The sequence below is a fragment of the Canis lupus genome, chromosome X, assembly GCF_048164855.1.
Source record: "Canis lupus baileyi chromosome X, mCanLup2.hap1, whole genome shotgun sequence".
In the NCBI taxonomy this organism is placed as follows: Eukaryota; Metazoa; Chordata; class Mammalia; order Carnivora; family Canidae; genus Canis; species Canis lupus.
In genome coordinates, this window is record NC_132876.1 from 113,634,413 (window position 1) to 113,660,927 (window position 26,515).

Genomic DNA, 26,515 nt, shown 5'->3' on the forward strand with positions numbered 1-26,515 from the left:
ACTGCCTTCCAACAGAACATAGCACAAGTTGGGATTTAGGAATAAAAAGGGTCAGGCCAGGAATCCTATGTGTTCAATAGCACTGAGGAATGCAGATCTAAAAGGAAGTTTCTTGAGTTCATTGCACGTTGCTATGAAAGTCAGCACATGCAGCCGCCAAATCACAGTTAGCTTAGAATGTACGGATGAGTTCTCAGTAATAGGAGCACCGAGGGCTAGAAAGTTGAAAATAGATGTCATATGATACCAATTATAACTCAGTGAGATTTTGCAGTACCAAGAACCTATACAGAGTGTAAGCCAAAATGGAAGACGGTCCTGTTTCCTATGGCTTTAAAAACATTTTTATTACGATGTTTGCTACTTTTTTTTTCTTCAAACTCTTAATTAAAGTTTGTTTGGCTCTCCTAACTCATTTCTATATCGTCAAAGGAAATAGAAAAGAAGCGGCTAGGATAGCAGAAGAGATCTATGGTGGAATTTCAGGTAAAAATACACGGCTTTGCTCCTAAAACTTAAAAAAAAAACCCTCCTAAATAGTTCATAGGAATAATATTTCTAGAGGGCAGATTTTATTTATACTTTGGTTTTGTGTGGGTAGTCTTAAAAATTAAAGTAGCAAATGATGTTAACTGCACCAATTTGAAGGATTTTCAGCTTTATTTTTTGCAAATTTGTAGTTCTATTTGTGGTTATTATTTAAGGAGTAAATAGGATAGTGGCTTTCTAAGAGTATTTGGAGAAACCTCATTTCTACTAACCTAAACACGACTTATATGGGATTATTTTCTTTAATATTTTTAAACAAACTTTAACAATGCATTCTAACAAGACTGAATTTCCTCAGAAAATAGAATGACCAGTAAATCTGATTTCAAGCAGCAAATGTGGCATGCTATATATATATTTACGTTGTCATTTGCAATTTGAATCGATTACCTGCTCGTCACTGTCAGGAAAAAGCCTGCACTAAGCCCATTTATACACAGCATTGTGCCAAGCTCTGCAAACAAAGGTTTTTACAATAGGAAGTGCCAACATTTGGGTAAGACATTTTAAAGTCTTGTGGTTTGTAGGATTTAGTCTCCATTTCTCTCAAGAAATGATTTACCTTAATCATAGTGAGAGGCTACCTAAGTACACGAATCAGATACACTTATCACTGCTGGGATGGTCACTTGGTAGAGGAGTATTTATTCGTAAACAGAGTTAACAATTTCCCTCTGTGATCATAGTGTTCGTTGATGGTTCCAGGGTGACATCATTCTTGATCTAGTATCCATGTCAATAGCACCCGGGATTCTCTTTCAAAATAGACCAGTGCAATGTGATTCTAATACACTAGACAACTTGGAAGACACTAGATGACAGCAGTCTCATCCAAAAAAAAAAAAAATAAGACCTCCAAAAACAAAGCCTCAGAATGCTTCAATTCACTGGGGGAAATGACGAGAATCTTGAAGTTTCAGGAAGTGTCAGAAGGCCCGGAATGTGGAAAGAGGTTTCTTTTGGGGATTACATTTGTCACACATTTCAGGGAGGTATGTTTCTTAGACTGGTTTTAAAAAAGTTTCTCTCTCATTTCAAGTTAGTTAAGTGTGATCTGAAAATCTATTTTCTAATTTAATATATAAATATGGGCAGGGGCTTCCTAAGAGTTTCAGCACAGTTTGGATGTTCTCATAGATAAATCCTCCTCGTGGTTTAAGTGAGGTAAAGGCCAACAAAGTCGATATTGGCAAGAGCATGTTAAGAATGTTTTATCTTGTTGCTCATGTGCATTGTTTCTATCTTTGTCATCCTTCATTAAGTACACTCTTAAAAAAGTTGTATAATAGTCAAAACCCATGTGAACATGGTTTGGATTTAGGTCTGGAGCCATAATACAAATCTCTTAAGTAGAGCTCATTCATTCCATAGCTCAAATGTCCTTAATTGTTCAAGCTCCTAGGATGATAGTCATTTAATTTGCAAGTAGCATGGTGTTATAAAGTCAAAAACGTATTTTTTGATTATCATTAAAAGGGGGGGGGAGAATAGTACACGTTAATTTCTCAGTTTAATTTCCTTTCTGTGTATACAATACATACATACGTGTGTGTATGACTGTGTGTGTATACACCCACCCGCCCACACGTATGTATAATAGTATATCCAGATATGGTAAGTAAGGCTTTCTGTAGTAATATAGACAGCAACAAGCCAGAAATAGTGGTTTTTTTTTCTTTGATACTGTTAGGAGTCAGATGCTATATACTTAAAGCTAGATGTATTAAAAATAAAGAACAAAATTTTCTTTCTTTCTTGCCAGTCTTCAGCTCAAACCGGAAATTCTCCTTGCTGCTCACTGGTCAGACCAATAACAGTTGGGAAAATATGTGACATTTAGTCAGTAAGTTAGCTAATTGACTTAGAAGAATCTCAGTCCAAGGTTAAATTTCTTGATTGCAATAGCATATTATATTCCTGTAAACTATCATCAGAGCTGTCAAAAACAAGGGGAGGGTAGTAAAAAACTCAGCCAGGATAGGGTTTAGCTTGTCATAGGTCCTGGCATGCTTTCTTTTGGAAGCTACACCTAGCATCATATCCCACATTAAATATCATTTTGGGGGCTATAAAATCATCTGGGATTTTTTTTTTTATTCTGGACTTTCATATTCTGGAATACATCATTCAATGTGTCTTTGTGGCTTAAACTATTACATTTGTAGATAACTTACCAGACTTGAGTTAAACTGTGGTTGTTGGCTGCATTTTTGATTTTTCAGGCTTCTTTGTGTAATTTGTCAATTATATATACATATGTATTTAAGTTTAAAACATTGTCATTGGTTCTTGGCACTATATCTCGAGCACCAGATGGATTCCCGAATCCCACCTTCAGCCCATAGAGATTTCTGCAGGCACTTTCTCCTGACGGGTGTGGTATATGATTTTTCCACCTTTGCTAATTTGGCCAGAATCGAAGCTCTATTTAGTCCAGGGCTTGGGCATCAAACTTGATAAAAATGAAGTATAGCTACAGGTTGATCATCTGTTTTCACGACCCTGGGGCCAGACAACGTGGTTTAGGATTCAGGGGTTTGGGGGATACCAGAAAGATTGCACAATGTGTATAGTGTATATATTACACAAGACTCCCATAATCAAACATTTTGATATTTCTATTTCTGTATTATATTTGGTATTTTATACTAAGCAAAACTGCAAACAAAAAAGAATCAATTGCTTAACCCGAGTCCTCACCATGTTTTGTTGCCAAAGGAGTTTGCATCAAATGGGGGGAAAGATTGGTTTTCAAACTTTGGGCAATTATATGATTGCAGACAGGAGATTGTGGAACTAATGTACTCTTTTTTAAGAAATTTTTTCTGTTAAGCCAAATCTAAAAGATTAGTTCTAGTCTAAATATTAAGGCTTAGAATCAGTTGTCTGTGTTCTAAATTCAAAAGACCTTGATTTGATAGCCACACCTCTGTGTGACTCAACACCCTGACTCCTTTTTCCTGTCCTTCCCCTTCCAACAGGTTTTTCCTGTTTTTGGTCCATTCTTGCCTAATCCTCTACCTAGCTTTCTACTCTTGTTCAGTTTTGCTGGTTGACTTCTCAAGCCTTGGCCTAGCCATCCTCTTCATAGCAACCTCGCACAGGTGCCTGCTGGCTTTCCCAAATTTGGACAACCAGGCCTCAGCACGGACTCTGCCCCCACCACCTGTTAACCTTTAGCTCAGCTTGTCTGCTCCCGATAGGCTCAAGGACACCTTCTTTCTAATACCCTACAAAAACTTGTTCCTTGACCATGGTGCATCTCCCAACTAGAACTAAATGTTCTAGAGAGTATGCATTTTAACTCAGTTTTATTATAATATTTTAGGTATCCCAGGAAATTTTATTATAATAGGGTTTTTTTTCCCAATTACCTTTGTTGTTACTGAAAATGCCATTAATTCTGCTCGGCTCTTGTGTGTATTTTGGTTCAAACTTGAAATTCCTTTTGAATTCTTTTATTTGCTAAATGCTACAGGAGAAGATACTGCTTCATATGATTTTGGAACTTGAATAAAGAGAACAAAGGTGGCTCCGTGTGCACCAGAAATTATAACCAGTTAGGCAATTCTTTAAAAATAATAAACCAGTGATCTTAAATACTTGTTGCAATTAGGAAGGGGAAAATTGCAAAAAATATTTTTTAAATAGTAATACTAGGTTTTATCTTGAATACTTGGCACTCAGACAACTGTATTTCTTCAGAACCGATTTTGTTATTGAAATCTGTGGTTTTAGAAGTTGTCGTGCAATTGTTATTCAAAGAATCTGAGAACTAGAGATATAAATCATATTCTGAGAAAAAGTCAAAAGGGGGGATGAAAAAGTACTTGAACATTTTCCATACACCTCATCAGGAACAAGTAAACATATTTGTCCAGTAAACTATCTTCCTAATGTGCTTGCAGCCCTGTGACACAGGCAGTCCGCCAAAGAGCTAAAAATAGGCTGCCTTAGAAGAGAATGGTTGATTCGTACTTAGGCATTCATTTATTTGGAGAGCTTAGTTGATATTTCCTGAAAGGAATGGAAAAAGTCTCTAGCTGCCAAATAACTTTTATCCTTAATTTCTCACAATTAGCTCCAATTTGCAAAGAACGATAAGAGTGAGAGACTGTGTTGAGAATGAGAAGAGGAAAACAGGAGAGCCCACCATGGCAACATTGCCGGAAAAGGTTTTGTGTGAAAACGCAAGGTGCTGGAAAACAATGTGACTGGAAAGATGACTTCCTTGAGAGTGGTTTTGATTCCAGTTGGGAAGCAGGAATGATTTCCACATTTCTGGTGATAGAAACAGATGCATTTCATGCTATGGATAAGGAGGTGATGGATAAGAGCTAAGCATCCCAGGCCAATAAATCGGGCTCAAGGTTAGGTGGGATTTAAAACCAGTAGTTCTTAACACCAGAGCCAGGTGTGTTCTAAGTCATAAAACTTCGGAATTCAGGACTATTGCTGCCAATTACTGGAAGTGAGAGCCCTTCATGTGGGGCAGATGGGTTGTCATGCATTTTGGGGGTGTTCTCATTCACAAGCAAGACTCTTCCCTTCTGTCCTCTCTGGAGGGCCAAGGGTGGGGGCCCCAGGAGAGAGACAAGTTTAGAAGAGGGGCTGCCAAAAGGAGGGGGGCTTGGTATTTGCCTCTCAAGTTGGAAGCCGGCTCAGGTGATTTACCATGCTGCCCCTGGACCTCTCATTGGGGCAAAGAGAAGTGGAAAGCTGTAATGTAGTGAGAGAGAAGCCGGGGCTAGCTCACCATTCCTGCTTTCTTGGTGGAATGGAAGACGCCCCCTCCCGGGTTGCCTCTTATGGTCAGCGCCCCCTTCCCCTTGGGGTCCTTTTGTCTCCTAACCCTCCAGGTGACTTTGACCTCCTTTTGTATGCTATAGAAAGGGATCACACAGCACATGCTCATTTGTGTCTGGCTTCCTTCACTCAACAGAGGGTTTTGAGACCTATCCAGGTTGTATGTGTGGAGTGGGTCTTAGGGGACTGGAGAGTAACAGAAGTAACTAGAAATAGGACAAAGATGTGGTTAAGGTTCCTGCTTCTCCGTAGGAAAGGGGACCACAGCCCACCCGGAGGCAGGTTTTAAAAGTAATAAAGCCATTTCACGTTCGTATTCTAATTTAATAATAGCAAGTTACCTTGTAATTCTTGTTTTTATTTATTTATTTATTTATTTATTTATTTATTTATTTATTTATTTTTACTTGTTTTTATTTTTGAATCCTATACAGTACCCTCAGGTGACTCAGGTTTACTGGCTATTTTTTGAACAAAAGAACAAAGCCATGGCTGTGGGCTTGCTTCTTATATTGGTCAGGGTGCTGAGTTGCCATTCATGGATGAAGATTGTCCTTCCAACCCAAGTGCCTATGTCCGTTTCCAAGAGCGATTAGGCAAGAGGGCAACGTGTCTGATACACAGTTCATGTTGAATGAGATGGAGATATATTAGGAGAAAACCAGGACTGACTAATTAAGGATTATATGCATTCATTATCTCATTATTCTCAGCTTATGCAAATTATAAATGTCCAAAGAGATTTAAAAATACTCCATCAGCTTTTAACTGGCTCAGGAAGACATGGAGATAGAAGCACAAGATTCTTTCATGTTCAAATTTTTATCCGTTTTTCTTATAAAAGCATTACACATTCACATCAGGAATAGGAAAACACCACTGATTATATATGTACATATATAAACATATAAATTAGTTCCAATTTATATATGTGTGCGTGTACACACTTTTTAAATTTTGGAACTAACTTCAAAGTGATAGAAAAGTTACAAGAGTGGTACAAGGAATTCCCACTCCTCTTTGCCCAGAGAGCCCATTCATATTTACCCAACTGTCCTAATAATGTCCTTGAGAGCAAAAGGATCCCATGTGGGCCTACAGATTGCCTTTAGATGTTGTGTCTCATCAGCCTTGTGTGGTTTAGAAGAGTTCCTCAGTCTCTCCTTGAGCTGGTTACGGGCCAGTTACTTTGTAGAATGTCCCTCGGTGACTTGGTTCACTGTCCTCAGGATTAGGTTTGGGTTAATACACCTTCAGCAGGAATAAGACACAAGCCATGGTGTGTTGTTTTCATTGCATTCCCTCCGCTACTACATGACGTCTGTCGCCCATTTCATTCCATCATGTGGCATACTGTGCCAATTTGTCCCATCACTTCTGATGTTAACTTTGATCCCCTGGGTAAGGCGGTGTCTACAATTTTGTTCTACCGTAAAATTGCTGGTGTTTCCTTTATAACTAGTAATTATTTTGTGAGGAGAGAACTCGAGTCCGATTCTACGATTTCTTCTACAGTTCCAGGTTGGTGTTCTACTCTGAGGAAGAGCTTCCTCCTCACTCTTTGTATATTAATTTATATCAGTGACAACTTCTAGATTCCTATTTTCTTTGATAGGATATAATCTCCTACTACCATTTTTTATTTCGATGCTCAAGTCTTCCCATGTTTGACCAGTGGAAGCCCCTGCAAGCCAGCTTCTGTGTCTTTTTGACACGTCCCATCATTCATTGTCTTTCCAGCAAGATGTTCAAGGCCTATCTTATATTTTTCCTGGCCCAGCCCCTGAATCAGCCATCTTTCCAAAACCTTGTTGAAATAACATAAATATGAATATACATATAAATACATATAATGTTGAATGAAAATCACATTTTCGTACCAACTACTACAATTTCAACCCAACCCTGTAGAGTTCATTCTAGCCTTCTGTCTTCTCATAACCCAAAAGGTCAGAGAAGATAAAAATTGAATTTCCCTATAAGAATAGGGCCTACTGAGGGATCCCTGGGTGGCGCAGCGGTTTGGCACCTGCCTTTGGCCCAGGGCGCGGTCCTGGAGACCCAGGATCGAATCCCACATCGGGCTCCCGGTGCATGGAGCCTGCTTCTCCCTCTGCCTGTGTCTCTGCCTCTCTCTCTCTCTCACTGTGTGCCTATCATAAATAAATAAAAGTTTAAAAAAAATTTAAAAAAAAAGAATAGGGCCTACTGAAATGTTTATAGCCCTTCACTCTGTCCTTGTGGCCTTGAGCTATTTCACACTCAAATAATCCCATCTTTGGCGGGACTGTTTTTGTCAAGGTCACAGGTATAGGAAAGCCCGAATTCTTGGCACTGTCCAGATCACCTAGAAAAGGTTGATACGATGGATCCTTTGTGTGAAATCCAAATTGTATCACATGCTATTTGGTGAATGAAGAGCACAATTATGTTTGAAATTTTACCAACTGGAACAGGTTTTCTTCCAAAACAAATGATTGCCCTTTGGCATGTTTAAAGAGGGTTACTTCTCAAATGCCCATTGAAGCTCATTAGTCTTGTTTACTAATAAACAATTACAGGAAAAAAAAATACTCGCATGGCAGTTCTGAAGCTGTTCCTTAGGACTCTGCCCTACCATGTGTACTTATTAATCATAAATTGCTTGAGTATCTAACATTATGGATGGGTTCTATTGGCCTACTTAGAGACCAGAGCACTTGCTAAATACTAAATTCCTGCACCCCCATTTTACAGATCACAAAATTGAGGTCAAAATAATTTTAGTAACTTGCCCATCTTGGCAGAAAGTGGTTGATGTAGGACTTGAACCCAGGCAGTGTGCCACTACTGGCTCCGGGCTTAGCCATCACACTCAACCGCCCCACAGGAAATTTTGGAAGATTGTGTCATCTGAAAAACCATACATATTCTGCATAATGGGAATAGATATACCCCATGACCAAAATGAAACAATTACCTAGGGAATTGAGAACAAATCCATTTCCCCTGATCCTCCAGCCTCCCTTATAGGGTACAGGCTGTTGAGTTTTCAAGGTAGGGGTGAGAGTGGGAGGCAGGGGAAGGATGCTGGCAGGGAGGCTCATTGACCAGCTTTGCTCCTTATTTTGCCTTATTTAGAGCTATCAGATCCAGGCCCTAGGCAATATTTATTCGAACTAAATTTATTGCTTGTTAAAAATTGACCCCAAAAGAGTGAGAGAGATGGTCTGTTGCTCCCTCTCCACACACACCACTAAATGAGGCTGTAATCTCAGTGGCTTGTTGCCCTGAATGTGGCTGATGAAAGAGCCTGACATGTGGTACTGAGCTTCCCTTGTCTCCCCTAAACCCCCTCTCATGGTGGATGGGCAGCCTCGTGGAGCAGCTGGAAGAAGACTCCAGACCTTGACTCAGAGCTTGATTTGTGTTTCAGATTGCTGGGCTGATCGATCCCCACTTCATGAAGCTGCGGCCCAGGGGCGCTTATTGGCCCTTAAAACTTTAATTGCACAAGTAAGTAAACTGAAGATTTGATCCTCTGTGTTTATGGTACGATGGGCATCATGCTCTAGAAGCTTTGGCCTAACAGGGATTTTGCTTGCCCCACCTGGGTCTCTGTGCGACCAGTCTAGGTGTAGATACCCTCTGTAGCTCAACCATTTCTTCCTCCTGCCTCTCTTTTCTTGGGAATCTGGCTCATGTTTTTTCACCCAGCAGCCCCCTCCCCTTCTGGGCCTGCCTTTACCCCATAGTCAGTTTCCTTGTGAGGGGGACAGCAGATGCCTTCAAATTTTCATTGCATTCACTCACCCTATACTCTCCCAGTGTGCCCAGTAACAGCAGCCCTGCAATTGCATCAGTCAGCTATTACCACATAACAAATTACCTCAAAACCCAGGGGCTGGAAACAAGCACAGATTCTCATGGTTTCTATGGGCCAAGGAGCAGCCTGGCTGGGTGGCTGTGGCTCTGAATCTCTTGCAGGCAGCCAAGTTATCATCCAGGGCTGCAGTCACCACACAGCTTGAGGAGGAAGGATCTGCTTCCAACCTCACTCATGTACTTGCTGGTCAGCTTGGACTCCTGGAAACTAGGGCCTCCCCATAGGGCTGTGCCATGACATGACTGCTGGCTTCCCCCAGAGAAAGCATGAGAGTGCCTAAGAAGCAATGGGGTTAGTATAACCCCAGCTCCAAAGTGACATCCCATCATGTCTGCCATATTTGGCTCAGTAGATATGAGTCAGTGAATCCAGCCCACACTTAAGGGGAGGAGTCTTCACAGTGAGCCAAGCCAGGAATCAGGGATCTCTGGGAGCCATTTTAGAGACTGCCTACCCTGATGATACAGCATATCAAAAGCAAACATAACAATAGGTGGATGTGGGTAGATCTTACTCCTTTGGGTAGATTTATTAAATTATTCTTAGTTATTAAGGCTACTTTATTTTTGACTGTATCCCTAGCACCTTGAACAATGAATAACAGCTTAGTAAATATTTGTAAAATGAATGAACAAAAGTCTACATGCTCCATTTACTCTGTTTGTTTTAGAATCTACATGTGTATAGTGGAGGTGATTTATTATATCTTTTTTCCACATTCTAGCTACCATCAAACCTGGCTTCCTTACCATTTTAAATTTAAACAGCTGGGCACACCATTCTGTGTGTGTGTGTGTGTGTGTGTGTGCGCACGCACACAGTTTTTTTTTTTTAGCTTCTTTTTATGAGTTGCATTAACTTCTTATGAAAGTGGAGGCAAAAGGAAAACAGTAGCTTCAAGCAATGATCAAATTGATTTTGTATTTGATTTTTATACTTGCTTACGTATTTTTAGGCACTTAAAATTTGATCTAATTTGATGATTTCTAATATGTAATACATTCACATAGTTCAGAAATTAAAGTGATATTAAAAGGTACTCAGTGAAAAGTCTTGCATCCACCTCCTCCCTCTCAGTCCCCCATCTCAACACTTTTATTAGTATTTTCTTTTTTTAAGGAGGCTACACACCCAGTGTGGAACCCAACATGGAGCTTGAACTCAGGACTGGAAGATCAAGACCTGAGCTGAGAACAGGAGTTTGACGTTTAACCAACTGAGCCACCCAGGCGCCCCTTATTAGTATTTTTTAATAAACTTAATTTTGGCATAGTTTTAAAGAGGAGTTGCGAAGAGAGTACAGACACTTCCCACATACCCTTCACTCAAATTCCCCTAGTGCTAATATGATACATAACCATGTCCTCTATTCCAAAATCAGATATTAACATTGGTACAATACTGTTAACTAAACTGCAGAGTATTGGAATTACACCAGTTTTCCCACAGGGTCCTTTTTCTCTTCCAGGCTCTGATCCAGGATCCCACACTGCATTTAGTACATCTTTATTTTTAACTATACTTCATAAGCATGTTGGTTTCTGTAAATCAGCGTGTTTAAATGTGTGAGGAGCATTCTTCAGAGAGTTTGGCTTTTTCTCAGCGCATGCCCACTTCTTTACCCTTACACCTTAGTGAAAAATGTATTATTCTATTTTATTTTTTTACTTTATTTCGCATACAGGGTGGTGGAGTAAAGCAGTCAACCAGGAATCAGGAGCTCCTGACACTCATGCTGGCTGGCATCGATAGCTGGGGAGCCTCAAGGCTTATTAATAATTTGAACTCTCTGCATCTCCCATTTTCTCATGCACAATGGAGGTGATTCACTCTTCCATGGTCTTTCAGGCCTGTCCAGCATTGCACATGCAGAAATCCAAGGATTCTGAGTTTGCACCAGATGGAAGTTTTTTCTAATACACTGCTGCCACCTTCTGGACTAGCCTGTTTTTATTTTCTTAAAAGGAAAACAGCATCTAGGAAAAGGAAAAGATTTTTCTCATTGTATTAAATACCCAATTTGAAATATATAGCACAGCTCTAGAATAATGACATCATATTCAGGACACGAGAATGGACAGGACCCAGGAGGCATAGAAAGGCCCTAAGATGAAGGGACTGGCAAATGTGGCAAGTCCCAGCTGCTGGCCACAGCAGGGATGCCACCAGCACCAGGGAGGTCTGGCGGGACCTGAGGGTGGGAACTTAGGTTGGGGTTTGGGATTCAGGGTCACACACTAGGTTTTGGAAGCTTTCAACGGGCCAGTGAGGAGGCAGGAAATGAGAAGCAAAACTCTGCTCAGAAGGACTGGCAGAGACTTTCCCAGACAGAAAGTGGTAATCATGGGGGCGGCGGGGAGCAGGAGGGATGGTAAGGGCCAAGTTGTGAAAATCAGGGCATGAAGTCAGAGTTGGCCAACAGCTAGGCTGATGTTGTCATCTGGCATATGGACTCCAAGATGAGGAAGGAGGAGCATGGCAGTAAGAGGAGGGGGACGTGCTGGGACTGGGTAAGGAGATGAAAGTTGGGAGAAGTTGCTGTCCCCTAGACCCTCATACAGCAGAGACCTCTCCCTGCAGCGGAGTTGGAGTTGTGGCCAACAGCAGTGCTGCTACTATGGCACCCGAATCCCGGGAGCATTGTCTACTTGACTCTGAACTTAAGTCCAGGAGTCGCTGTCGTAGCTATTGCTAATGCAGCCTTTTACCCCTTCTCTCCAAATTCTAGGGTGTCAACGTGAACCTCGTGACAATTAACCGGGTCTCTTCACTCCACGAGGCGTGCCTCGGAGGTCACGTAGCCTGCGCTAAAGCCTTATTGGAAAAGGGTGCACACGTGAGTACCGCTCTTCCGTCCTGTGGCTACGTCTGCCCGGGTGCACCTGCTAGCTTCTAAGGACATGCTACCTTCCAGACTGCGCACCCACTGAGGGTGTAGGCAGGTCTGGCCCTGTCTGTGCACATTCCTGAAACGCTGACACACTGCTGGTCTCCCCCCTCTTCAGCCTCTCCGCCCGTGGGCGAACATTTCAATGAGGTAATTCACAGGAATCTTTGAAAATTGTGATGCTGAGTTTCAAAACATCAACTGGAACAAAAGTTATTTGAAAATCGATTTCGGGAAATTGGTCATAAAACATTAAAAAGAACACAAGTTAAAAGAACAACAGAGGAACTCCTAGGTGGCTCAGTGGTTGAGCGTCTGCCTTTGGCTCAGGGCATGATCCCGGGCTCCCTGCAGGAAGCCTGCTTCTCCCTCTGCCTGTGTCTCTGAGTCTCTGTGTCTCTCACGAATAAATAGTCTTTAAAAATTTTTTTTAAAATAAAAGAACAAAAGAAACACTGTTTTTTAATTTTTAATTTTTTTCAGAAACACTCTTAATTCAACATCTTAAACCAACAACTATTTGTATTGAGCAAAATCATCAGATGAGCTTTTAATAAATAATACATTGAAAAAAACTCAACAGAATTAACTTTATCTTTCTAAAAAAATTCTATCCTTATTTCTCCTTTTCTTTTGTATATTTATTTTCTTTTTTAAAAAGAATTTTAGAATTTATTTATTCATGAGAGACACAGACAGAGAGAGAGAGAGAGGCAGAGACATAGGCAGAGGGAGAATCATTCCCTGTGGGGAACACGATGTGGGACTCAATCCGAGGACCCCAGGATCATGCCCTGAGCTGAAGGCAGATGTTCAACCATGGAGCCACTCAGACACCCCATTTATTTTTTTTTATATTATTTTTACTTCCAATGTAGTTCACATACAGCGTTGTATTAGTTTCAGGTGTACAATATGGTGATTCAACATTGCCATACATCACCCAGTATCCTTATTTCAAGAATAAGGAGTGGCTGAGGCCCTGTGTGTGATACAAATATCCCAATAAGATTGTACAATTAAAACTTCTGAAAGTCTCAATAGCATTTATTTAGTTGCCAGATATCATTTTGTTTCTAAGTTTTGGTTTTAAGTTCAGTCCTTGTGTTCTTTGTTTCATGAGTTGCAGTGTTTTTAAGTGCTTACAGAAGATTTTCTTTGCATTTTATATGGAAATTGGGTTTCTACATATAGAACTGAATATAAAAGTCTTTCTTGGGCAAAGTGGTATTCCTGGTGCCATAGTGGTCAGAGCTGGGAGGCAGGGAGGGAGCGAGGACTCTGGGACCATGACCTGAGCCAAAGGCAGATGCTTAACCTACTGAGCCACCCAGGCGCCCCAGTGGTCATGTGTTTTTATCAGGTAGTACTTCTTTACATTACCACTTGGTCAACTCATGTATAATGATGAGGGTGAGGTTGGGTGAGGACCATTTCCTTGTTTTTTTTTTTTAAGATTTACTTATTGATTGATTTAAGGTGGGGAGGGGAGCAGAGGGAGGAGAGAGAGAAACCCAAGCAGACTCCATGCTGAGTGCAACGTGGGGCTCAATCTCAGGACCCTGAGATCACGACCTGAGCCAAAACCAAGAGTTGGACACTTAACCCACTGCGCCACCCAGGTGCCCCAGAGGGCCATTTCCTTCCATTGGTAGAAAACAGCAAACAACATCAGGTTGTAGAGGAGAGTGTGCTGGTACAACTCTGGGAGGTTTTGTGGAGGACAAAGAAAAGAGGAAGACGTGGTCTCTTGGTTTTGGCAGTCTTATGAGGGAATAGTCAATAAATGTTGTATTATTTAACATTTTTATTTATTTATTTATTTATTTATTTATTTATTTATTAAGATTTTATTTATTTATTTATTCGAGGGCGGGGTGGGGGGAGAAGGCAGAGACACAGGCAGAGGGAGAAGCAGGCCCCATGCAGGGAGCCCAACGGACCTGATCCTGGGACTCCAGGATCATGCCCTAGGCTGAAGGCAGGCGCCACACTGCTGAGCCACCCAGGGATCCCCTTATTTAACATTTAAATCAGAAGGAGAGAAAGAATAAAAGAAAGCTGGTCAATCAGTAGAAAATTCCTCAAAATTGGCAGCCCCATGAGGGCCTCAATCTCAGCATGACTGAAACTGTGCTTAGGATATTCTTCCTCTGGGACCGACTCTTCCTCTTGCATGCCCCACATCAGAGACCAGGTGAAACATCTTCCTGCGCTCCTATGTTCCCAACCTGGGGTCATCCCCCACCTTCCCTCTCCCCAACTAACTAATGACCACATCCTGCCAATTTTACTTCCTAAGTATTTCTCAAGTCTCTACTCTCTTTTGTCTTGCTCCTGGAGTGACCTAAAGCCTTTTATTATTGTATCAAAATTATCTGGTTGTATTTGTCTTCCCTGAGAAAATTCAACCGATTCTGAAGAGGCCAACTGTCTTACTTGCCTTTGTTTCTGAAACACTGGCACCTAATAGGTGCTCAATAAATATTGGTTGCCCTGAACTGAGAAACTTAGGAAGTCAAATTAGCCTTTGGGACTGAGGATGAGGGCGATTCTCAGTAACAACAAATCAAATCAAACCAGTATCACCAAATATTTTTTAGTAAAAATGTAAATAGGTTAGAAATCTCTAGACTCTATGAATTCTTACACATTTTTGCCCTGTCCTTGTCTGTCTCTGCCACCTTAGCATCTCCTCTTTAACTTTCCAGTTTATGGGGGCTATCCTGGCACTGTAGAGAAATATCCTTCTTTTATTTCTTTTTTTTTTTTAAAAAAGATTTAATTTATTTGAGAGAGGGAGAGAGAGAAAGGGAATGAGTGGGGAGATGGGCAGAGGGAGGGGGACAAGCAACTCCCTGCAGAGCAGGGAGCCAGATCTGGGGCTTAGTCTCAAAACCCCCAGATCGTGACCTGAGCCAAAGTCAGACGCTTAACTGACTGAGCCACCCAGGTACCCCTTTTTCTTTGTTTCTGAAATGTGAAAATTTAGGATCCTGATTATCACAAGCATATATCCTCAGTTGTTGAGGCAAAATGGTTTGACATGAAGCTTTCATTGTCCCCCATTTCAATCCTGTCGGAGTCTCCCCACCAGAATGCCTTGGCTCCCTGATGTCCATTCTAATCTCTTGCTAATATTCAAAGATGCCTCCCAGATCCCTAGAGGGCAGTGAGGGTGGTTGGAAACACCACATTGATGGCTATTTTCTTTGTGCCTTTGGCTTGATCGTGATCTGTTTGGGAGTCACTGCTGGCACATGCAGTTCATATGGATTATAGTAGACCAGTAAGGAAATTTGTGGCAAGAAAGGCAGAACTGTGGGGGAATTGCTGAGGAGGTTTTCTTGTTTTTGTTTTTTGTTTTTGCAAGCACAGATGTGGGGACCTGGTTTCTCCAGCGTTTTTGGTTCCTGCCACGTTTGTTCATGATTGGGAGGGGGAGTCAGATTCATATTGATGGAAAGTGAAAATAATTGTTGTTGCAAATACTTAAAAATGCTTCCTGGGCACCAATGTTCTAAGGGTTTAACATGTAGTGATTCACTCGATCTGCCCAATAATATTGTGAGGTAGATTCTTTTATGATCCTCATTTTACAGATAAAGGAAACTGAGAAACAGAAAGTTAGTATTCCCACCAAGATCTCTGAATAAATAGAAGAGAGGATGCTGGGATTTGAGCCCAAGCTAATGATTCCAGAAGCCATGTTCTTAACCACCAAACAGGATAACTCTTCAATGGTTAGGAGGCCAAGAAGCTCTGGAATACCCATGGATACATTTGAAAAGCTTTGTCCCATTTTGCCCCACTTGGGTTATTATTTATGGGTGAGAGTTGATGGGCTAGTGGTATCTTAGAGGATATAAAGCTATAATGACGTAGAGTTCCCTTGCTCACTCAGCAGCGTGGGAAATTCCTCCAGGCAGATGCGCAGGAAGACACACTTGAAAATGCTGATAGAAAAATATCAAATCCTCTGGGTCTCTTTGCTCATCCCTAGGTCAATGGAGTGACAGTTCACGGAGCCACGCCCCTATTTAATGCGTGCCGGAGTGGCAGTGCGGCGTGTGTCAACGTGCTGCTGGAGTTTGGAGCCAAGGCCCAGCTTGAGGCGCACTTGGCTTCACCCATCCATGAGGCAGTGAAGAGAGGTAAATGGGCCATCACATTGCACACAAAACACTGGTGGGCTCCCTCCAGTCTGCACGAATCAGTGGTACAGTGTTCACCACACAAGGAACAACAGACCTGCACCAGTAGGCTCGGTGTCACTTAGAATCCCAGAGCAGCAACCTCAGCGTGCCTAAATCTTCAGGAAATACTGGTGGGGCATGAAACAGCTCTTCTTGTAACCTGCCAATGCCTTTCTGTCTCCCGTGTCGCATTTCCTGTGGAGTCAGGCTCTCGGTAGGCCTTTCTTTCTTTCTTTTTTTTTTTTTAAGATTTTATTTACTTATTCATGAGACACACACACACACACACAGAGAGAGAGAGAGAGAGAGAGAGAGAGACGCAGAGACATAGGTAGAGGAAGAAGCAGGCTCCCCTGCAAGGATCCCAATGCAGGACACGATCCCAGACCCCGGGATCATGCCCTGAGCCGAAGGCAGACCCTCAACCACTGAGCCACCCAGGTGTCCCTCGGTAGGCCTTTCTTGAAGCTCTTTGCTGGGGTTTGGGTGGCAGCTGGCACAGTCAAGACTACAAGGGTGACTTCCCTGAGTCGTGCTTTGCTTATGTCTCTGTCTTTCCTAGAAAAGAACAGCTCATCTCCAAAAGCCCATAAAACATCAGCCATGAAAATAAATTATGAAAGCGTCTAAAAGCCAAGGCTGATAGTGTCCCTAATGGAAGATTACACATAACTGTCCACAACAAGCAATTTACTCTTTCTAGATGAGCTGCTGACTTCAAGGTCATTAGTTATTGAAAAAAGGTTGCAACTTTGAAAAGCACAGCATTAGAAACCTTGAAGTTGATACTAGACTCCTGTATTCTGTTGCTTTTGAAATGAGGGAAAAGAGTAAAATTAAGGTATTTATTTATTTATTTTTAAATTAAGGTCTTTTTTTTTCTTTATTTATTTATGATAGTCACAGAGAGAGAGAGAGAGAGGCAGAGACACAGGCAGAGAGAGAAGCAGGCTCCATGCACCGGGAGCCCGACGTGGGATTCGATCCCGGGTCTCCAGGATCGCGCCCTGGGCCAAAGGCAGGCGCCAAACCACTGCGCCACCCAGGGATCCCTAAATTAAGGTCTTTAAAAACTATGCATTGGCTGGACCTGAACAAGAAGATACCACTGCAAGGCCAAGGCCATTTGTCAAAGGTCACACTGAGAGAGCAACATTTCTGTTACCTATTGGTGGAGTTACTCTTTTTTATGGAGATCAGAAATACAGTGGGGAAGTTGGAACACTGTAGAACAGTTATCTTTGCTGGTCTAATTGGGGACAAAAGTCTTTATTTCAAAAGGCATAATGAAAGATTTGCTCCAGGTTATTAAACATGTCACTTGGTGATTTTTTTTTTTTGCATCGGATTACTCTTTTTCCTGTGATTTTATTTTTTCCCATTTTTTTAATAATTGAAGTATAATTAATGCACAGTGCTTTATTAGTTTCAGGTGTACAACATCGTGATTCAGCAATTCTATGCATTATTCAGTGCTCATCCCAAGTGTACTCTTCATCTCCATCATCTGTTTGAACTTGCCACCCACCCCTCTACCCTCTGGTGACCCTCAGTTTGTTCTCTATATTTGAGTCTGGGTTTTTTTGTCTTTTTCTTTTCCCTTTGTGGATTACTTTAAATGAAACAAAAGACCCAAATCTCAATGTATCCATGGTTTTGATGTCTTATACATACTTAATAAACATTTATTGATTAATAACTGATGCTGGCCATTTCCCAAACTCCAAGTATATCCTTTAAGTTGAAGGGAAATGGTCTACTTTGGAAATGATCTAAAAGTCTTAAAAATATTTTTTAAAGATTTTATTTATTTGAGAGAGTGAGCAAGAGAGAAAACATGAGCAGGGGGAGGGAGAAGCAGACTCCCCACTGAGCAGGGAGCCCGATATGGAGCTCTGGATCCCATGACCCTGGGATCATGACCTGAGCCAAAGGCAGATGCCCAAACAACTGAGCCACCCAGGTGCCCCTAAATTTTTTTTTAAATATTGATTTGAAGTAAGTTAGTTAGTTAGTTGCATTTCCATCCAACATTTAAAAATGGATAAATCCTGGGAATGGTTTGAATAACTTAACTAATTCTGCAATACTTGTATGGTTTTATCTTGTAGTGTTTGGTATCTATGTGCCTACAACATATATACATGTTTATCATAAACACATGAATTTATGTGTCTCTGTGTATTTTTTTTCTGTATCTACAAGCTTGTTAGGTAGGGACCAACATCCACAGAATGGAAGAATAAATAGCAAATTCATTATTTTAGATGCTGTTATATTAGTGCTAATCATTTATATATTAATTTTGTAAAACTTCCTGTGAGTAGCTAAATTTAACTCAGGCCAGGCTCAGTTTCTTCTGTAAAGAAGAAGAAAGAAAGAAAAATTAAAAAGACAAGAATAATTTTAAAATGTGTGTTAGAAAAAGAAAAAAAATGTGTGTTAGATACTCTGTATTTACCAGGAAATTTTAGGTACTGATTAGATATTATTTCTGGATTCTTACAGCTTTGAACCTATCCGAACAGGCTAGGGTCAGTTTGAGTCCATACTTTAACATATTGATGCTGTAATCCCAGCATAATATTTACTTAGGTGAACAGTTTGGATCCTTCTTTGTACATTTTCAGGGAGATTTCTACTTAATTTAGCATTTATGATAAATCAACCAGGTTTGAGATGAAGCTTGCTTTTATGTTATCTTCTAAAGAAAAGGTTGGGTAAGTGATAGAAAGATTTTTTTTTTTAAGAAAACAAATCTTCAGAAAGAACAAACTCTTTATAAGCTCCCATCAGTTCCTTGGAAGTATTTGCTCCTGATGAAATAATTCATATGCTGCAAATTAATCAAGTCTGTTCATTGGGCAGCCCCTCCAAGGACAATGCTTATTTACATAGTTCTTGTTAGCCACCGAATTTGAAAGTGCAGTTAAATATATTCTATATTTGAGGCTTTTTATTCTCATAGGTGTCTTCTAGATTAACCCATAAGGAGGTGTGGCCATTCATGGGTGAAGAAGAGAATTGAGAGATGCGTAATGGAGAGGGATCCAGGCTGGGCCTTGCATTTGGGCGCAGGCTTTTCAGGGTAATAATAGGATAAGTCATTTACCCCTCTGCATCTTGCAGCCTCTGTTTGTAAATGGGTGGCTTCATCATAGAGAGTTTATTTCAGCTGTGCTCCCTGGAGCCGTTAGTTTAGTTGAGGTACCACAAGGGCTGCAAGAGGAATTTAAGTGGGGCAGTATGGGCATGCTTTCCTTTTTATTGGTTTTTATTTGGGAGTTTTCTAAGATTTCTGAACAAATTTTTTTTCTGCTTAAAAAAAAATCTAGGTTATTTCTAAAGTCCACTCCAGCTAAGCAATTCTATAGGTCTATAAATAGGCAATATTTCCCTTAGTTGAGTAAGGTTCTCTTTTGTTCCACCAGGTCATAGAGAGTGCATGGAGATCCTGCTGGCAAATAACGTTAACATTGACCAAGAAGTGCCTCAGCTTGGAACTCCCCTGTATGTGGCCTGCACCTACCAGAGGGTAGACTGTGTGAAGAAACTTCTAGAATTAGGTAACTTTCTGAAATCTTTTTATGAGAAGAACCTATTAATTTTGTTGGTTTTCCATGGCTTTAAAGACAAAGTTATTGTCAGGCTGAACAAAATTCTGACAGTATTTGATGTCTGAATGCTTGAAACAGAACTTTTCCAGAGAAATGAGTATCTGCTTCCTTTGACACTGGCTCCATTTAAGTGGTATGGTACTCCTTGGTGGTTTCAAGAGAGAGTAAGAGTCTCTTTCCCATAAGTCCTAGTGGGGAAAAAAACAGTTTTATTCCCTTGGCTGTCTTTGAGTCCACATGCCCATCTCTGAGCCAATCATGGTGGCCAGAGGAATACAATACACTGATTGGCTTAGGCCTATATTTCAGGCTACACTGAAGTTGTTGGGCTTCACTGGCAGCATATGAACTGGGAATCATAGGGGATAGTTGCCCAGAGGGAAATCAGTGTGGTTATCAGGAAGATGCCAGATAGATAAATAATAGATAATTGCCTTAGACTCCTTTAGATCAATCTTGCTAAGATCCTTGGTAACCTTTTAATTTTAATTTTTAATTTTTTAAAAAAAGATTTTTAAATTTATTTGAGAGAGAGAGAGAGAGAGAGAGGAGGGGGAGAGGGAGAGAGAATATCAAGCAGACTCCCAGCTGAGTGCAGAGCCCGACACAGGGCTGGATCTCACGAACTTGAGATCATGACCTGAGCCAAAATCAAGAGTAGGACGCTTAATTGACTGAGCCACCCACATGCCCCATAAGTGCCATCTTTTTAATTCTAAAAGGCATTTACAGAAACTAGGAGTCCAGGGCAAGGTAAAATGCCTTGAAACTATTATTTGGTTAGAGATTCCTCAATCTTAGCCACTGACATAAAGGTAGAGTCTGTACTAAGAACCTTTAAGCATTTTTATCTACAAGATTTTTTGTCTTTTTCATCCCCCATCATTTACTCCTCCCTGTAGTAGTCAGAAATCTTTCTTTGAGCCCAGAATAATATAAATACTAAATAAACTTAACTTTACCCTTTGCTAAAAGACGAAATAATTCTGTGTAAAAGGAGCTGTAAATATTTAATTTTGTTGATCACACAGTTCATACGGGAAAGCAAGTAAAGTACTTTAAATGGCTACACATACTTTTCTTCACTTTTCTCATCCAGCTGTTTTGAAGCAGCCTTCATAGCCATTGCTGAGGGTCTAGGCTTCAGTCACCTATTTTCAAAGATTTGTCAAATATGTCATGACATCCACGATGCCTTTATCTAGAGCTCCTGTGTTTTAGGCTCCTCGTACTTCCCCATTCACATTTAGCACTGACTCGGGGGCATCTGCTTTTCTAAGGGGCCAGCGTGGACCGTGGCCAGAGTCTGGACACCCCCCTGCATGCCGCGGCGAGGCAGTCCAGCGTGGAGGTCATCCACCTGCTAGCGGACTACGGTGCTACACTGAAGTATAGAAACGCGGAGGGCAAAAGTGCCCTGGATCTGGCAGCTCCGAAGAGCAGCGTGGAGCAGGCACTCCTGCTCCGGGAAGGTAAGGAAGGGCCAGGTGGCCCCCTCTCTTCCCTAAGCACATCTCCTACCTCTCCTTCCTGTCTTCTCTCTAAACTGTCTTACCTTTTTTCTTGTCTCTGTTTAATTGGGACTGGTGTGTGGGAGGCAGCCCGTCTCACTTGCATCACTGGGATGAGATTTTATGCGCTGTATTTATTGACTTGTCCCAGAAGGGCATTTTTATAGCTGGCAGGTGGCTGTGTATTTTCTATAATGAGAAAATGATCGGAGCACGTTGCTTCCGCCATGCAAAGGTTGAACTGCCACTTCTCTCAGTGCAAGCACACAACTGAGTAGACCAAACCTGTGCTTTGTGATATTTGGGGGGAGTTAGCGATACTTGAGTGATAGGCTGCAGGGGGGACACAGAGTGCGTTTCAGAGGCTGGACTCACTGGTGATGTCGCCTGCCTGGTCTGTTCTTCCAGCTCAGGGACTGGGTGGATCCATGCCCCCAGTTGCCTCGCTCCCATTTCCCCCTTGGGCTAAGGGTGCTACAGATGCCTGAGGGGAGAAGCAGGTCTCTCAAATGCTCTGCTTTCCAAATTCATTTTTAAAAAATTTTTATTTATTTATTCATGAGAGACACACACAGAGAAGCAGAGACACAGGCAGAGGGAGAAGCAGGCTCCATGCAGGGAGCCCGGCATGGGACTCGATCCCGGGTCTCAGGATCACATCCCAGACTGAAGGCGGCGCTAAACCGCTGAGCCCCCCGGGCTGCCCTGCATTTCAAATTCAAACATGAGCCATGTTAAGTCTATACAGAAAGAGGACATTATCCGAGCCTATATGGATCCCTTGTATGCTTGGGAGACTATTAAAGATAGTAGTAATTATTCAAGTTTCCATGTGTCAGGTGCTGAGCTGAATTTGAAATCCAGATTAATCTCCCTGAATTCTGAGAACTTTAAGGCAAGGAGATAAACTGTATACTAACTGGTGCTAGCCCAGCAGCAAGTGGGAAAAGAGATACTGGCTTGCAGAAGGTCATATGACTGCTAAGAAGAACTAGGATTCCAGCCTGACACTCTGACCCCAGAACACGCACCCTTAATGTTATGATGGCCCAATCCTGAACCTTCTGAAACAGTCCCTGGCAGAGAAGGGTTTCATTTTACTCACTGGTTCTGTTTTATGAAACCACCCTCACGTCTTCTATACCTTCCAAGTGGAATGCTCAGTTCATTAATTTTAGGAATGCTTTCCAGGTCAGTGCTTCCTGAGTGCTACCATGAGTATGAATCACCTGGGGGTGTCATTAAAATGCAGATTTGGATTCAGGAGGTCTGGGGTAGGGCCTAGACTGTGCACACCCACTGAGTTCCACATCATGCTGCTGTTGCTGCTGGTCTGAGGTCACACTTTGAGTACCACTGGTTTAGATTATTTTCAATAGTCCAGGTCATTAATGATTGACCCTTTAGGATCACCTGGGTGGCTCAGTGGTTGAGCGTCTGCCTTTGGCTCAGGTTGTGACCCCAGGGTTCTGGGATCAAGTCCCACGGGGGAGCCTGCTTCTCCCTCTGCCTATGTTTCTGCCTCTTTCTCTGTGTCTCTCATGAATAAATAAATAAAATCTTTTAAAAAATAATCGACCTTATATTTGAAACTTCACTTGAAAAATCATGATCTTCCTCACCAGCTCCCTGTTTGGAAATACCAGGCACTTTCCAACTCTCAGCTGAGACTATGGTTTATAGCAGTTGTCACATTTCTTCTTTTCTTCCATCAAAAATGTTTTCAGGTCCAAGGTTTAGATTTCTTCTAAACAAGTTCTTCTCTGTTCTCTTATCATTAATATGGCTGCTTACTCCAGAAGGATGAACACCAGCTATATCAGAGTTCACTCTCTGAACTTCTGTAGGCAACCTGGACAATTTGTCTGCATTACTGTTTTCCAGAGGAGTTTTAGTTGGGTGACAGGCAGAGATGCTTTCCATTTTTGCTTCTCAGGATTTTAACTGAGGGCAATTAGTTGCTCATTCTATCACATGGATACTGCTTGGAAACATTAAATCAAATATTATCTGGCTTTTTGCGTAAGCAACACATCATTTCTCATGCGGTGCAAGATCCTGTTACAGTAGGATTTTCTTGAGAAGGACAACTTTGTGTAGTCCAGTGATCACATAGGTCTACTTGAAGAGATCTTTACTGATAGTCAGGTTAGGGAATAATGGCACATTACAAATGCCTTGGTATAACTAGGGTTCTAGCCCAGCCTCATCTGTCCTGTTCAACCACATTTTGGCTCTCATTACTTTCCTTCAGCCACTCAAAGCCATGGGTGTGATGACTCCATGAGCCTCCTTGAGGCTGAGGTTCAGGGTATAATGGGCGTTGAGGGAGTTGGGTCCTTTCTCTAGATTCTCTATTGAGCCGAGAGCCTTGTGTGAATGGAGGGCCCCTCCTAGTATGACTTGGGACCCAGCCACAGCCAGGAGGTCCAGGAGGCCTGTGTGACCTCTCAGCAGTTGTCTCTTGCTTGGCAGCTCTGTCCCAGGGTCCTTCCTGCTCAGTGCTTTCATTTGTGTTCTCTCCTCGGCCAGTATTATTGCATTCATTGGCATGTACAATACATGAATGAAGTGCATTCCCTTTATTTTTTGTATTTTTTATTTAAATTCAATTTAAATAACATACAGTGTATTATTAGTTTCAGAGGTGATTCATCAGTTGCATACAACACCCAATGCTCATTATTTCAAGTGCCCTCCTCACCTCCTCTCTGGCAACCCTTAGTTTGTTCCCTAGAGTTAAGAGTCTTTTATGGTTTGCTTCCCTCTCTGTTTTTGTCTTATTTTATTTTTCTTTCCCTTTCCGCTATGTTGATCTGTTTTGTCTCAGATTCCACGTGGTAAATTCATATGGTATTTGTCTTTCTCTGACTGACTGTTTTCGCTCAGCATAATGCCCTCTAGTTCCAGCCACATCGTTGCAAATGGTAAGATCTCATTCTTTCTGATGGCTGAGTGATGTTCCATTGTATAGATACACCACATCTTTATCCATTCAGCTGTCAATGGACATCTGGGCTCTTTCCATAGTTTGGCTACTGTGGACATGAAGTGCATCCCCTTTAGACCTCACGCTTCATTCCTGGCTTGTCTCTAGTTAGGCTCATTCTTCAGTATCACCAATAGAGTTACCTAGAGGGTCAACTTAAATGTGTTCCCACCCAAAGGGGCAAACTGGGGTCCCTGTGTGTTATTTAGTGTCTGCCACATCACTCCATAATCCACTTACAGATCCAGCCTCTCTTAAGCTTGTAGAACATTTCAGCCTCTTTCAGTTCTCTGGTCTTCCCTTCTTCCCCACCCCCACTGTCATGAGTTTCACACATTTTCATTTCTTCTCCAGGCCCGCCTGCTCTTTCCCAGCTCTGCCGTCTATGTGTCCGGAAGTGCTTGGGTCGAGCGTGTCATCAAACCATCCATGAACTCCATCTTCCAGAGCTGCTGGAAAGATTCCTGCTATACCGGTAGTCCCACCTGGCTGTAGGAAGATACTTGGAAATAAGCAGGTTGTTGCCTGCTGTATCCAGGGTACCTAGTGTAGATGCCCAACCACTAGACTCTGAGTATCTTTAAATGAGCTAAGTCAGTTAGCGTAGATCCCTGATGAACGGGAACACTTGATGAGTGGAAACTCCTGGTTAATGCTCTCATTAACCAAGGGGCAACCAGGAGCCTTTTTTGTCTTTAGCTTTTGTTGTTAAGAAACTTTAAAAATCTGCAAAGGGGAGTGAAAATAATCCATGTTTGAAGATTCATGATCTTTAATTATTGAAGGGTCAATATTCTGAATATCATGCAGACACATGTAAATCTGGGTGAATAAGATTATGATGCATTTAAGTATTTCAAGATGTGTTCCTGATTTAGTTCCTTCCTCCTTTTCCCTTTCTTTCTTTGCTTCCATGAATAAACCTCTGCTATAATTTTGATTTCCTTGCCATTTGTATTTACATACATACATTTAAATATACATATATACACGTATATACATGTGCATAGTTATAGACACACACACACACACTCAATACGTTAAAAATATCACAGTTAATAGAGACTTTCAGTTACTGAGGTCCTGGTTGATAAGAGAGATGTTGGAAGAGATTAGCTCATCCAGAAGTTGGGGTCTATTGCTCATCACTTCTGATATTAAATGCTGTCCTTTGAAGTAAAAAGTTTTAGGCTCGAACAACACCGGGCGCTCCCAACTAGCTGAACCCACAGGCACTGTTTGATGCTTGTTGCAACCTAAGCATCCATCAGCTTATTTTCAAAGTCAAGAGCCTCGGGGTTTTTCAAATAATGACATGTTAATGCCAGTCACTGAGATGGGCTCAACACTGGGTCAATATTATTTCTGTGAGTCTGGGCCCCAAATAGGCATGACAGTTATAATAGAAAACACAGCCTTCCCTTCCCCCTCCCTTTCTCTCCTTTTCCATTCAGTCCCCTTCTGCTTTTCCTACTGTTCGCCTTTCTTTATCTCCTTCCCCTTTCTGTGAATTTGGAACATGGAAATTGGGCAGACTTAATTGTTGTAAGTACCACTGTCATGGTTCAGTGACTATAGTAATATTAGCTTCTAAAAAGAAAATTTTCTCTCAAAGGATCCTAAAGTTTGTTCCAAACATACCTTTTTCCCCCAATTTTTTCTAGCCCTTTGATTCTCAACTGGGGACAATTTTGCCCTCCCTTCACCCCCTGCCACCACCACCTTGGGGGACATTTGGCAAAGCTTGGAGACATTTTTAGTTGCTGCAACTGAAGGAGGGGTGGGTAGAGGTCAGAGATGCAGCTCATTGTCCTACTGTGCACAGGGCAGCTCCACACAGCAAAGAATTATCAGATCCAAAAGGTCAGTCAGTAGTGCTGAGATTGAGAAACACTGCTGTAAACCTACGCTATTCAGTACAGAAGCCACAAGACACATTAGACTCTTGAGCAGCTGAAGTGTGGCTAGGCTGAATTGAGATGTGCTGTAATATCAAAAAAAACATACCCATGTTTCAAAGATTCAGTACAAACCACATGACATATTAGTAAGTTTGATGTTGATTACACATTGAAGTGATAATATTTTAAATGTA

The 26,515-nt window shown here is 41.6% G+C and overlaps 1 protein-coding gene across 2 annotated transcripts; it reads left to right on the forward strand.

Annotated features, from left to right (window-relative positions):
* Positions 1 to 168: 168 nt before the first annotated feature.
* On the forward strand, positions 169 to 25,360 carry ASB11 (ankyrin repeat and SOCS box containing 11). 2 transcript variants are annotated; one of them, XM_072816200.1, is made up of 7 exons: positions 169 to 486; positions 8,771 to 8,850; positions 11,949 to 12,056; positions 16,111 to 16,261; positions 19,735 to 19,869; positions 21,201 to 21,392; positions 24,775 to 25,360. In XM_072816200.1, exons 1-7 carry the CDS (start codon positions 306 to 308, stop codon positions 24,897 to 24,899), a joined length of 972 nt encoding a protein of 323 aa, XP_072672301.1. In that variant the 5' UTR covers positions 169 to 305; the 3' UTR covers positions 24,900 to 25,360. The 2 variants fall into 2 exon arrangements, with proteins under 2 accessions (XP_072672301.1, XP_072672302.1); XM_072816201.1 differs by lacking the exon at positions 169 to 486 and adding an exon at positions 1,227 to 1,541.
* The last annotated feature ends 1,155 nt before the right edge of the window (positions 25,361 to 26,515 follow it).

Bases quoted from the DNA above. Each gene is read 5' to 3' on its own strand.
- ASB11 (XM_072816200.1), top strand. From the start codon at position 306: ATGGAAGACGGTCCTGTTTCCTATGGCTTTAAAAACATTTTTATTACG. The intron at 487-8,770 runs GTAAAAATACAC...TTTGTGTTTCAG, and splicing joins GATCTATGGTGGAATTTCAG to ATTGCTGGGCTGATCGATCC. The intron at 21,393-24,774 runs GTAAGGAAGGGC...TTTCTTCTCCAG, and splicing joins GGCACTCCTGCTCCGGGAAG to GCCCGCCTGCTCTTTCCCAG.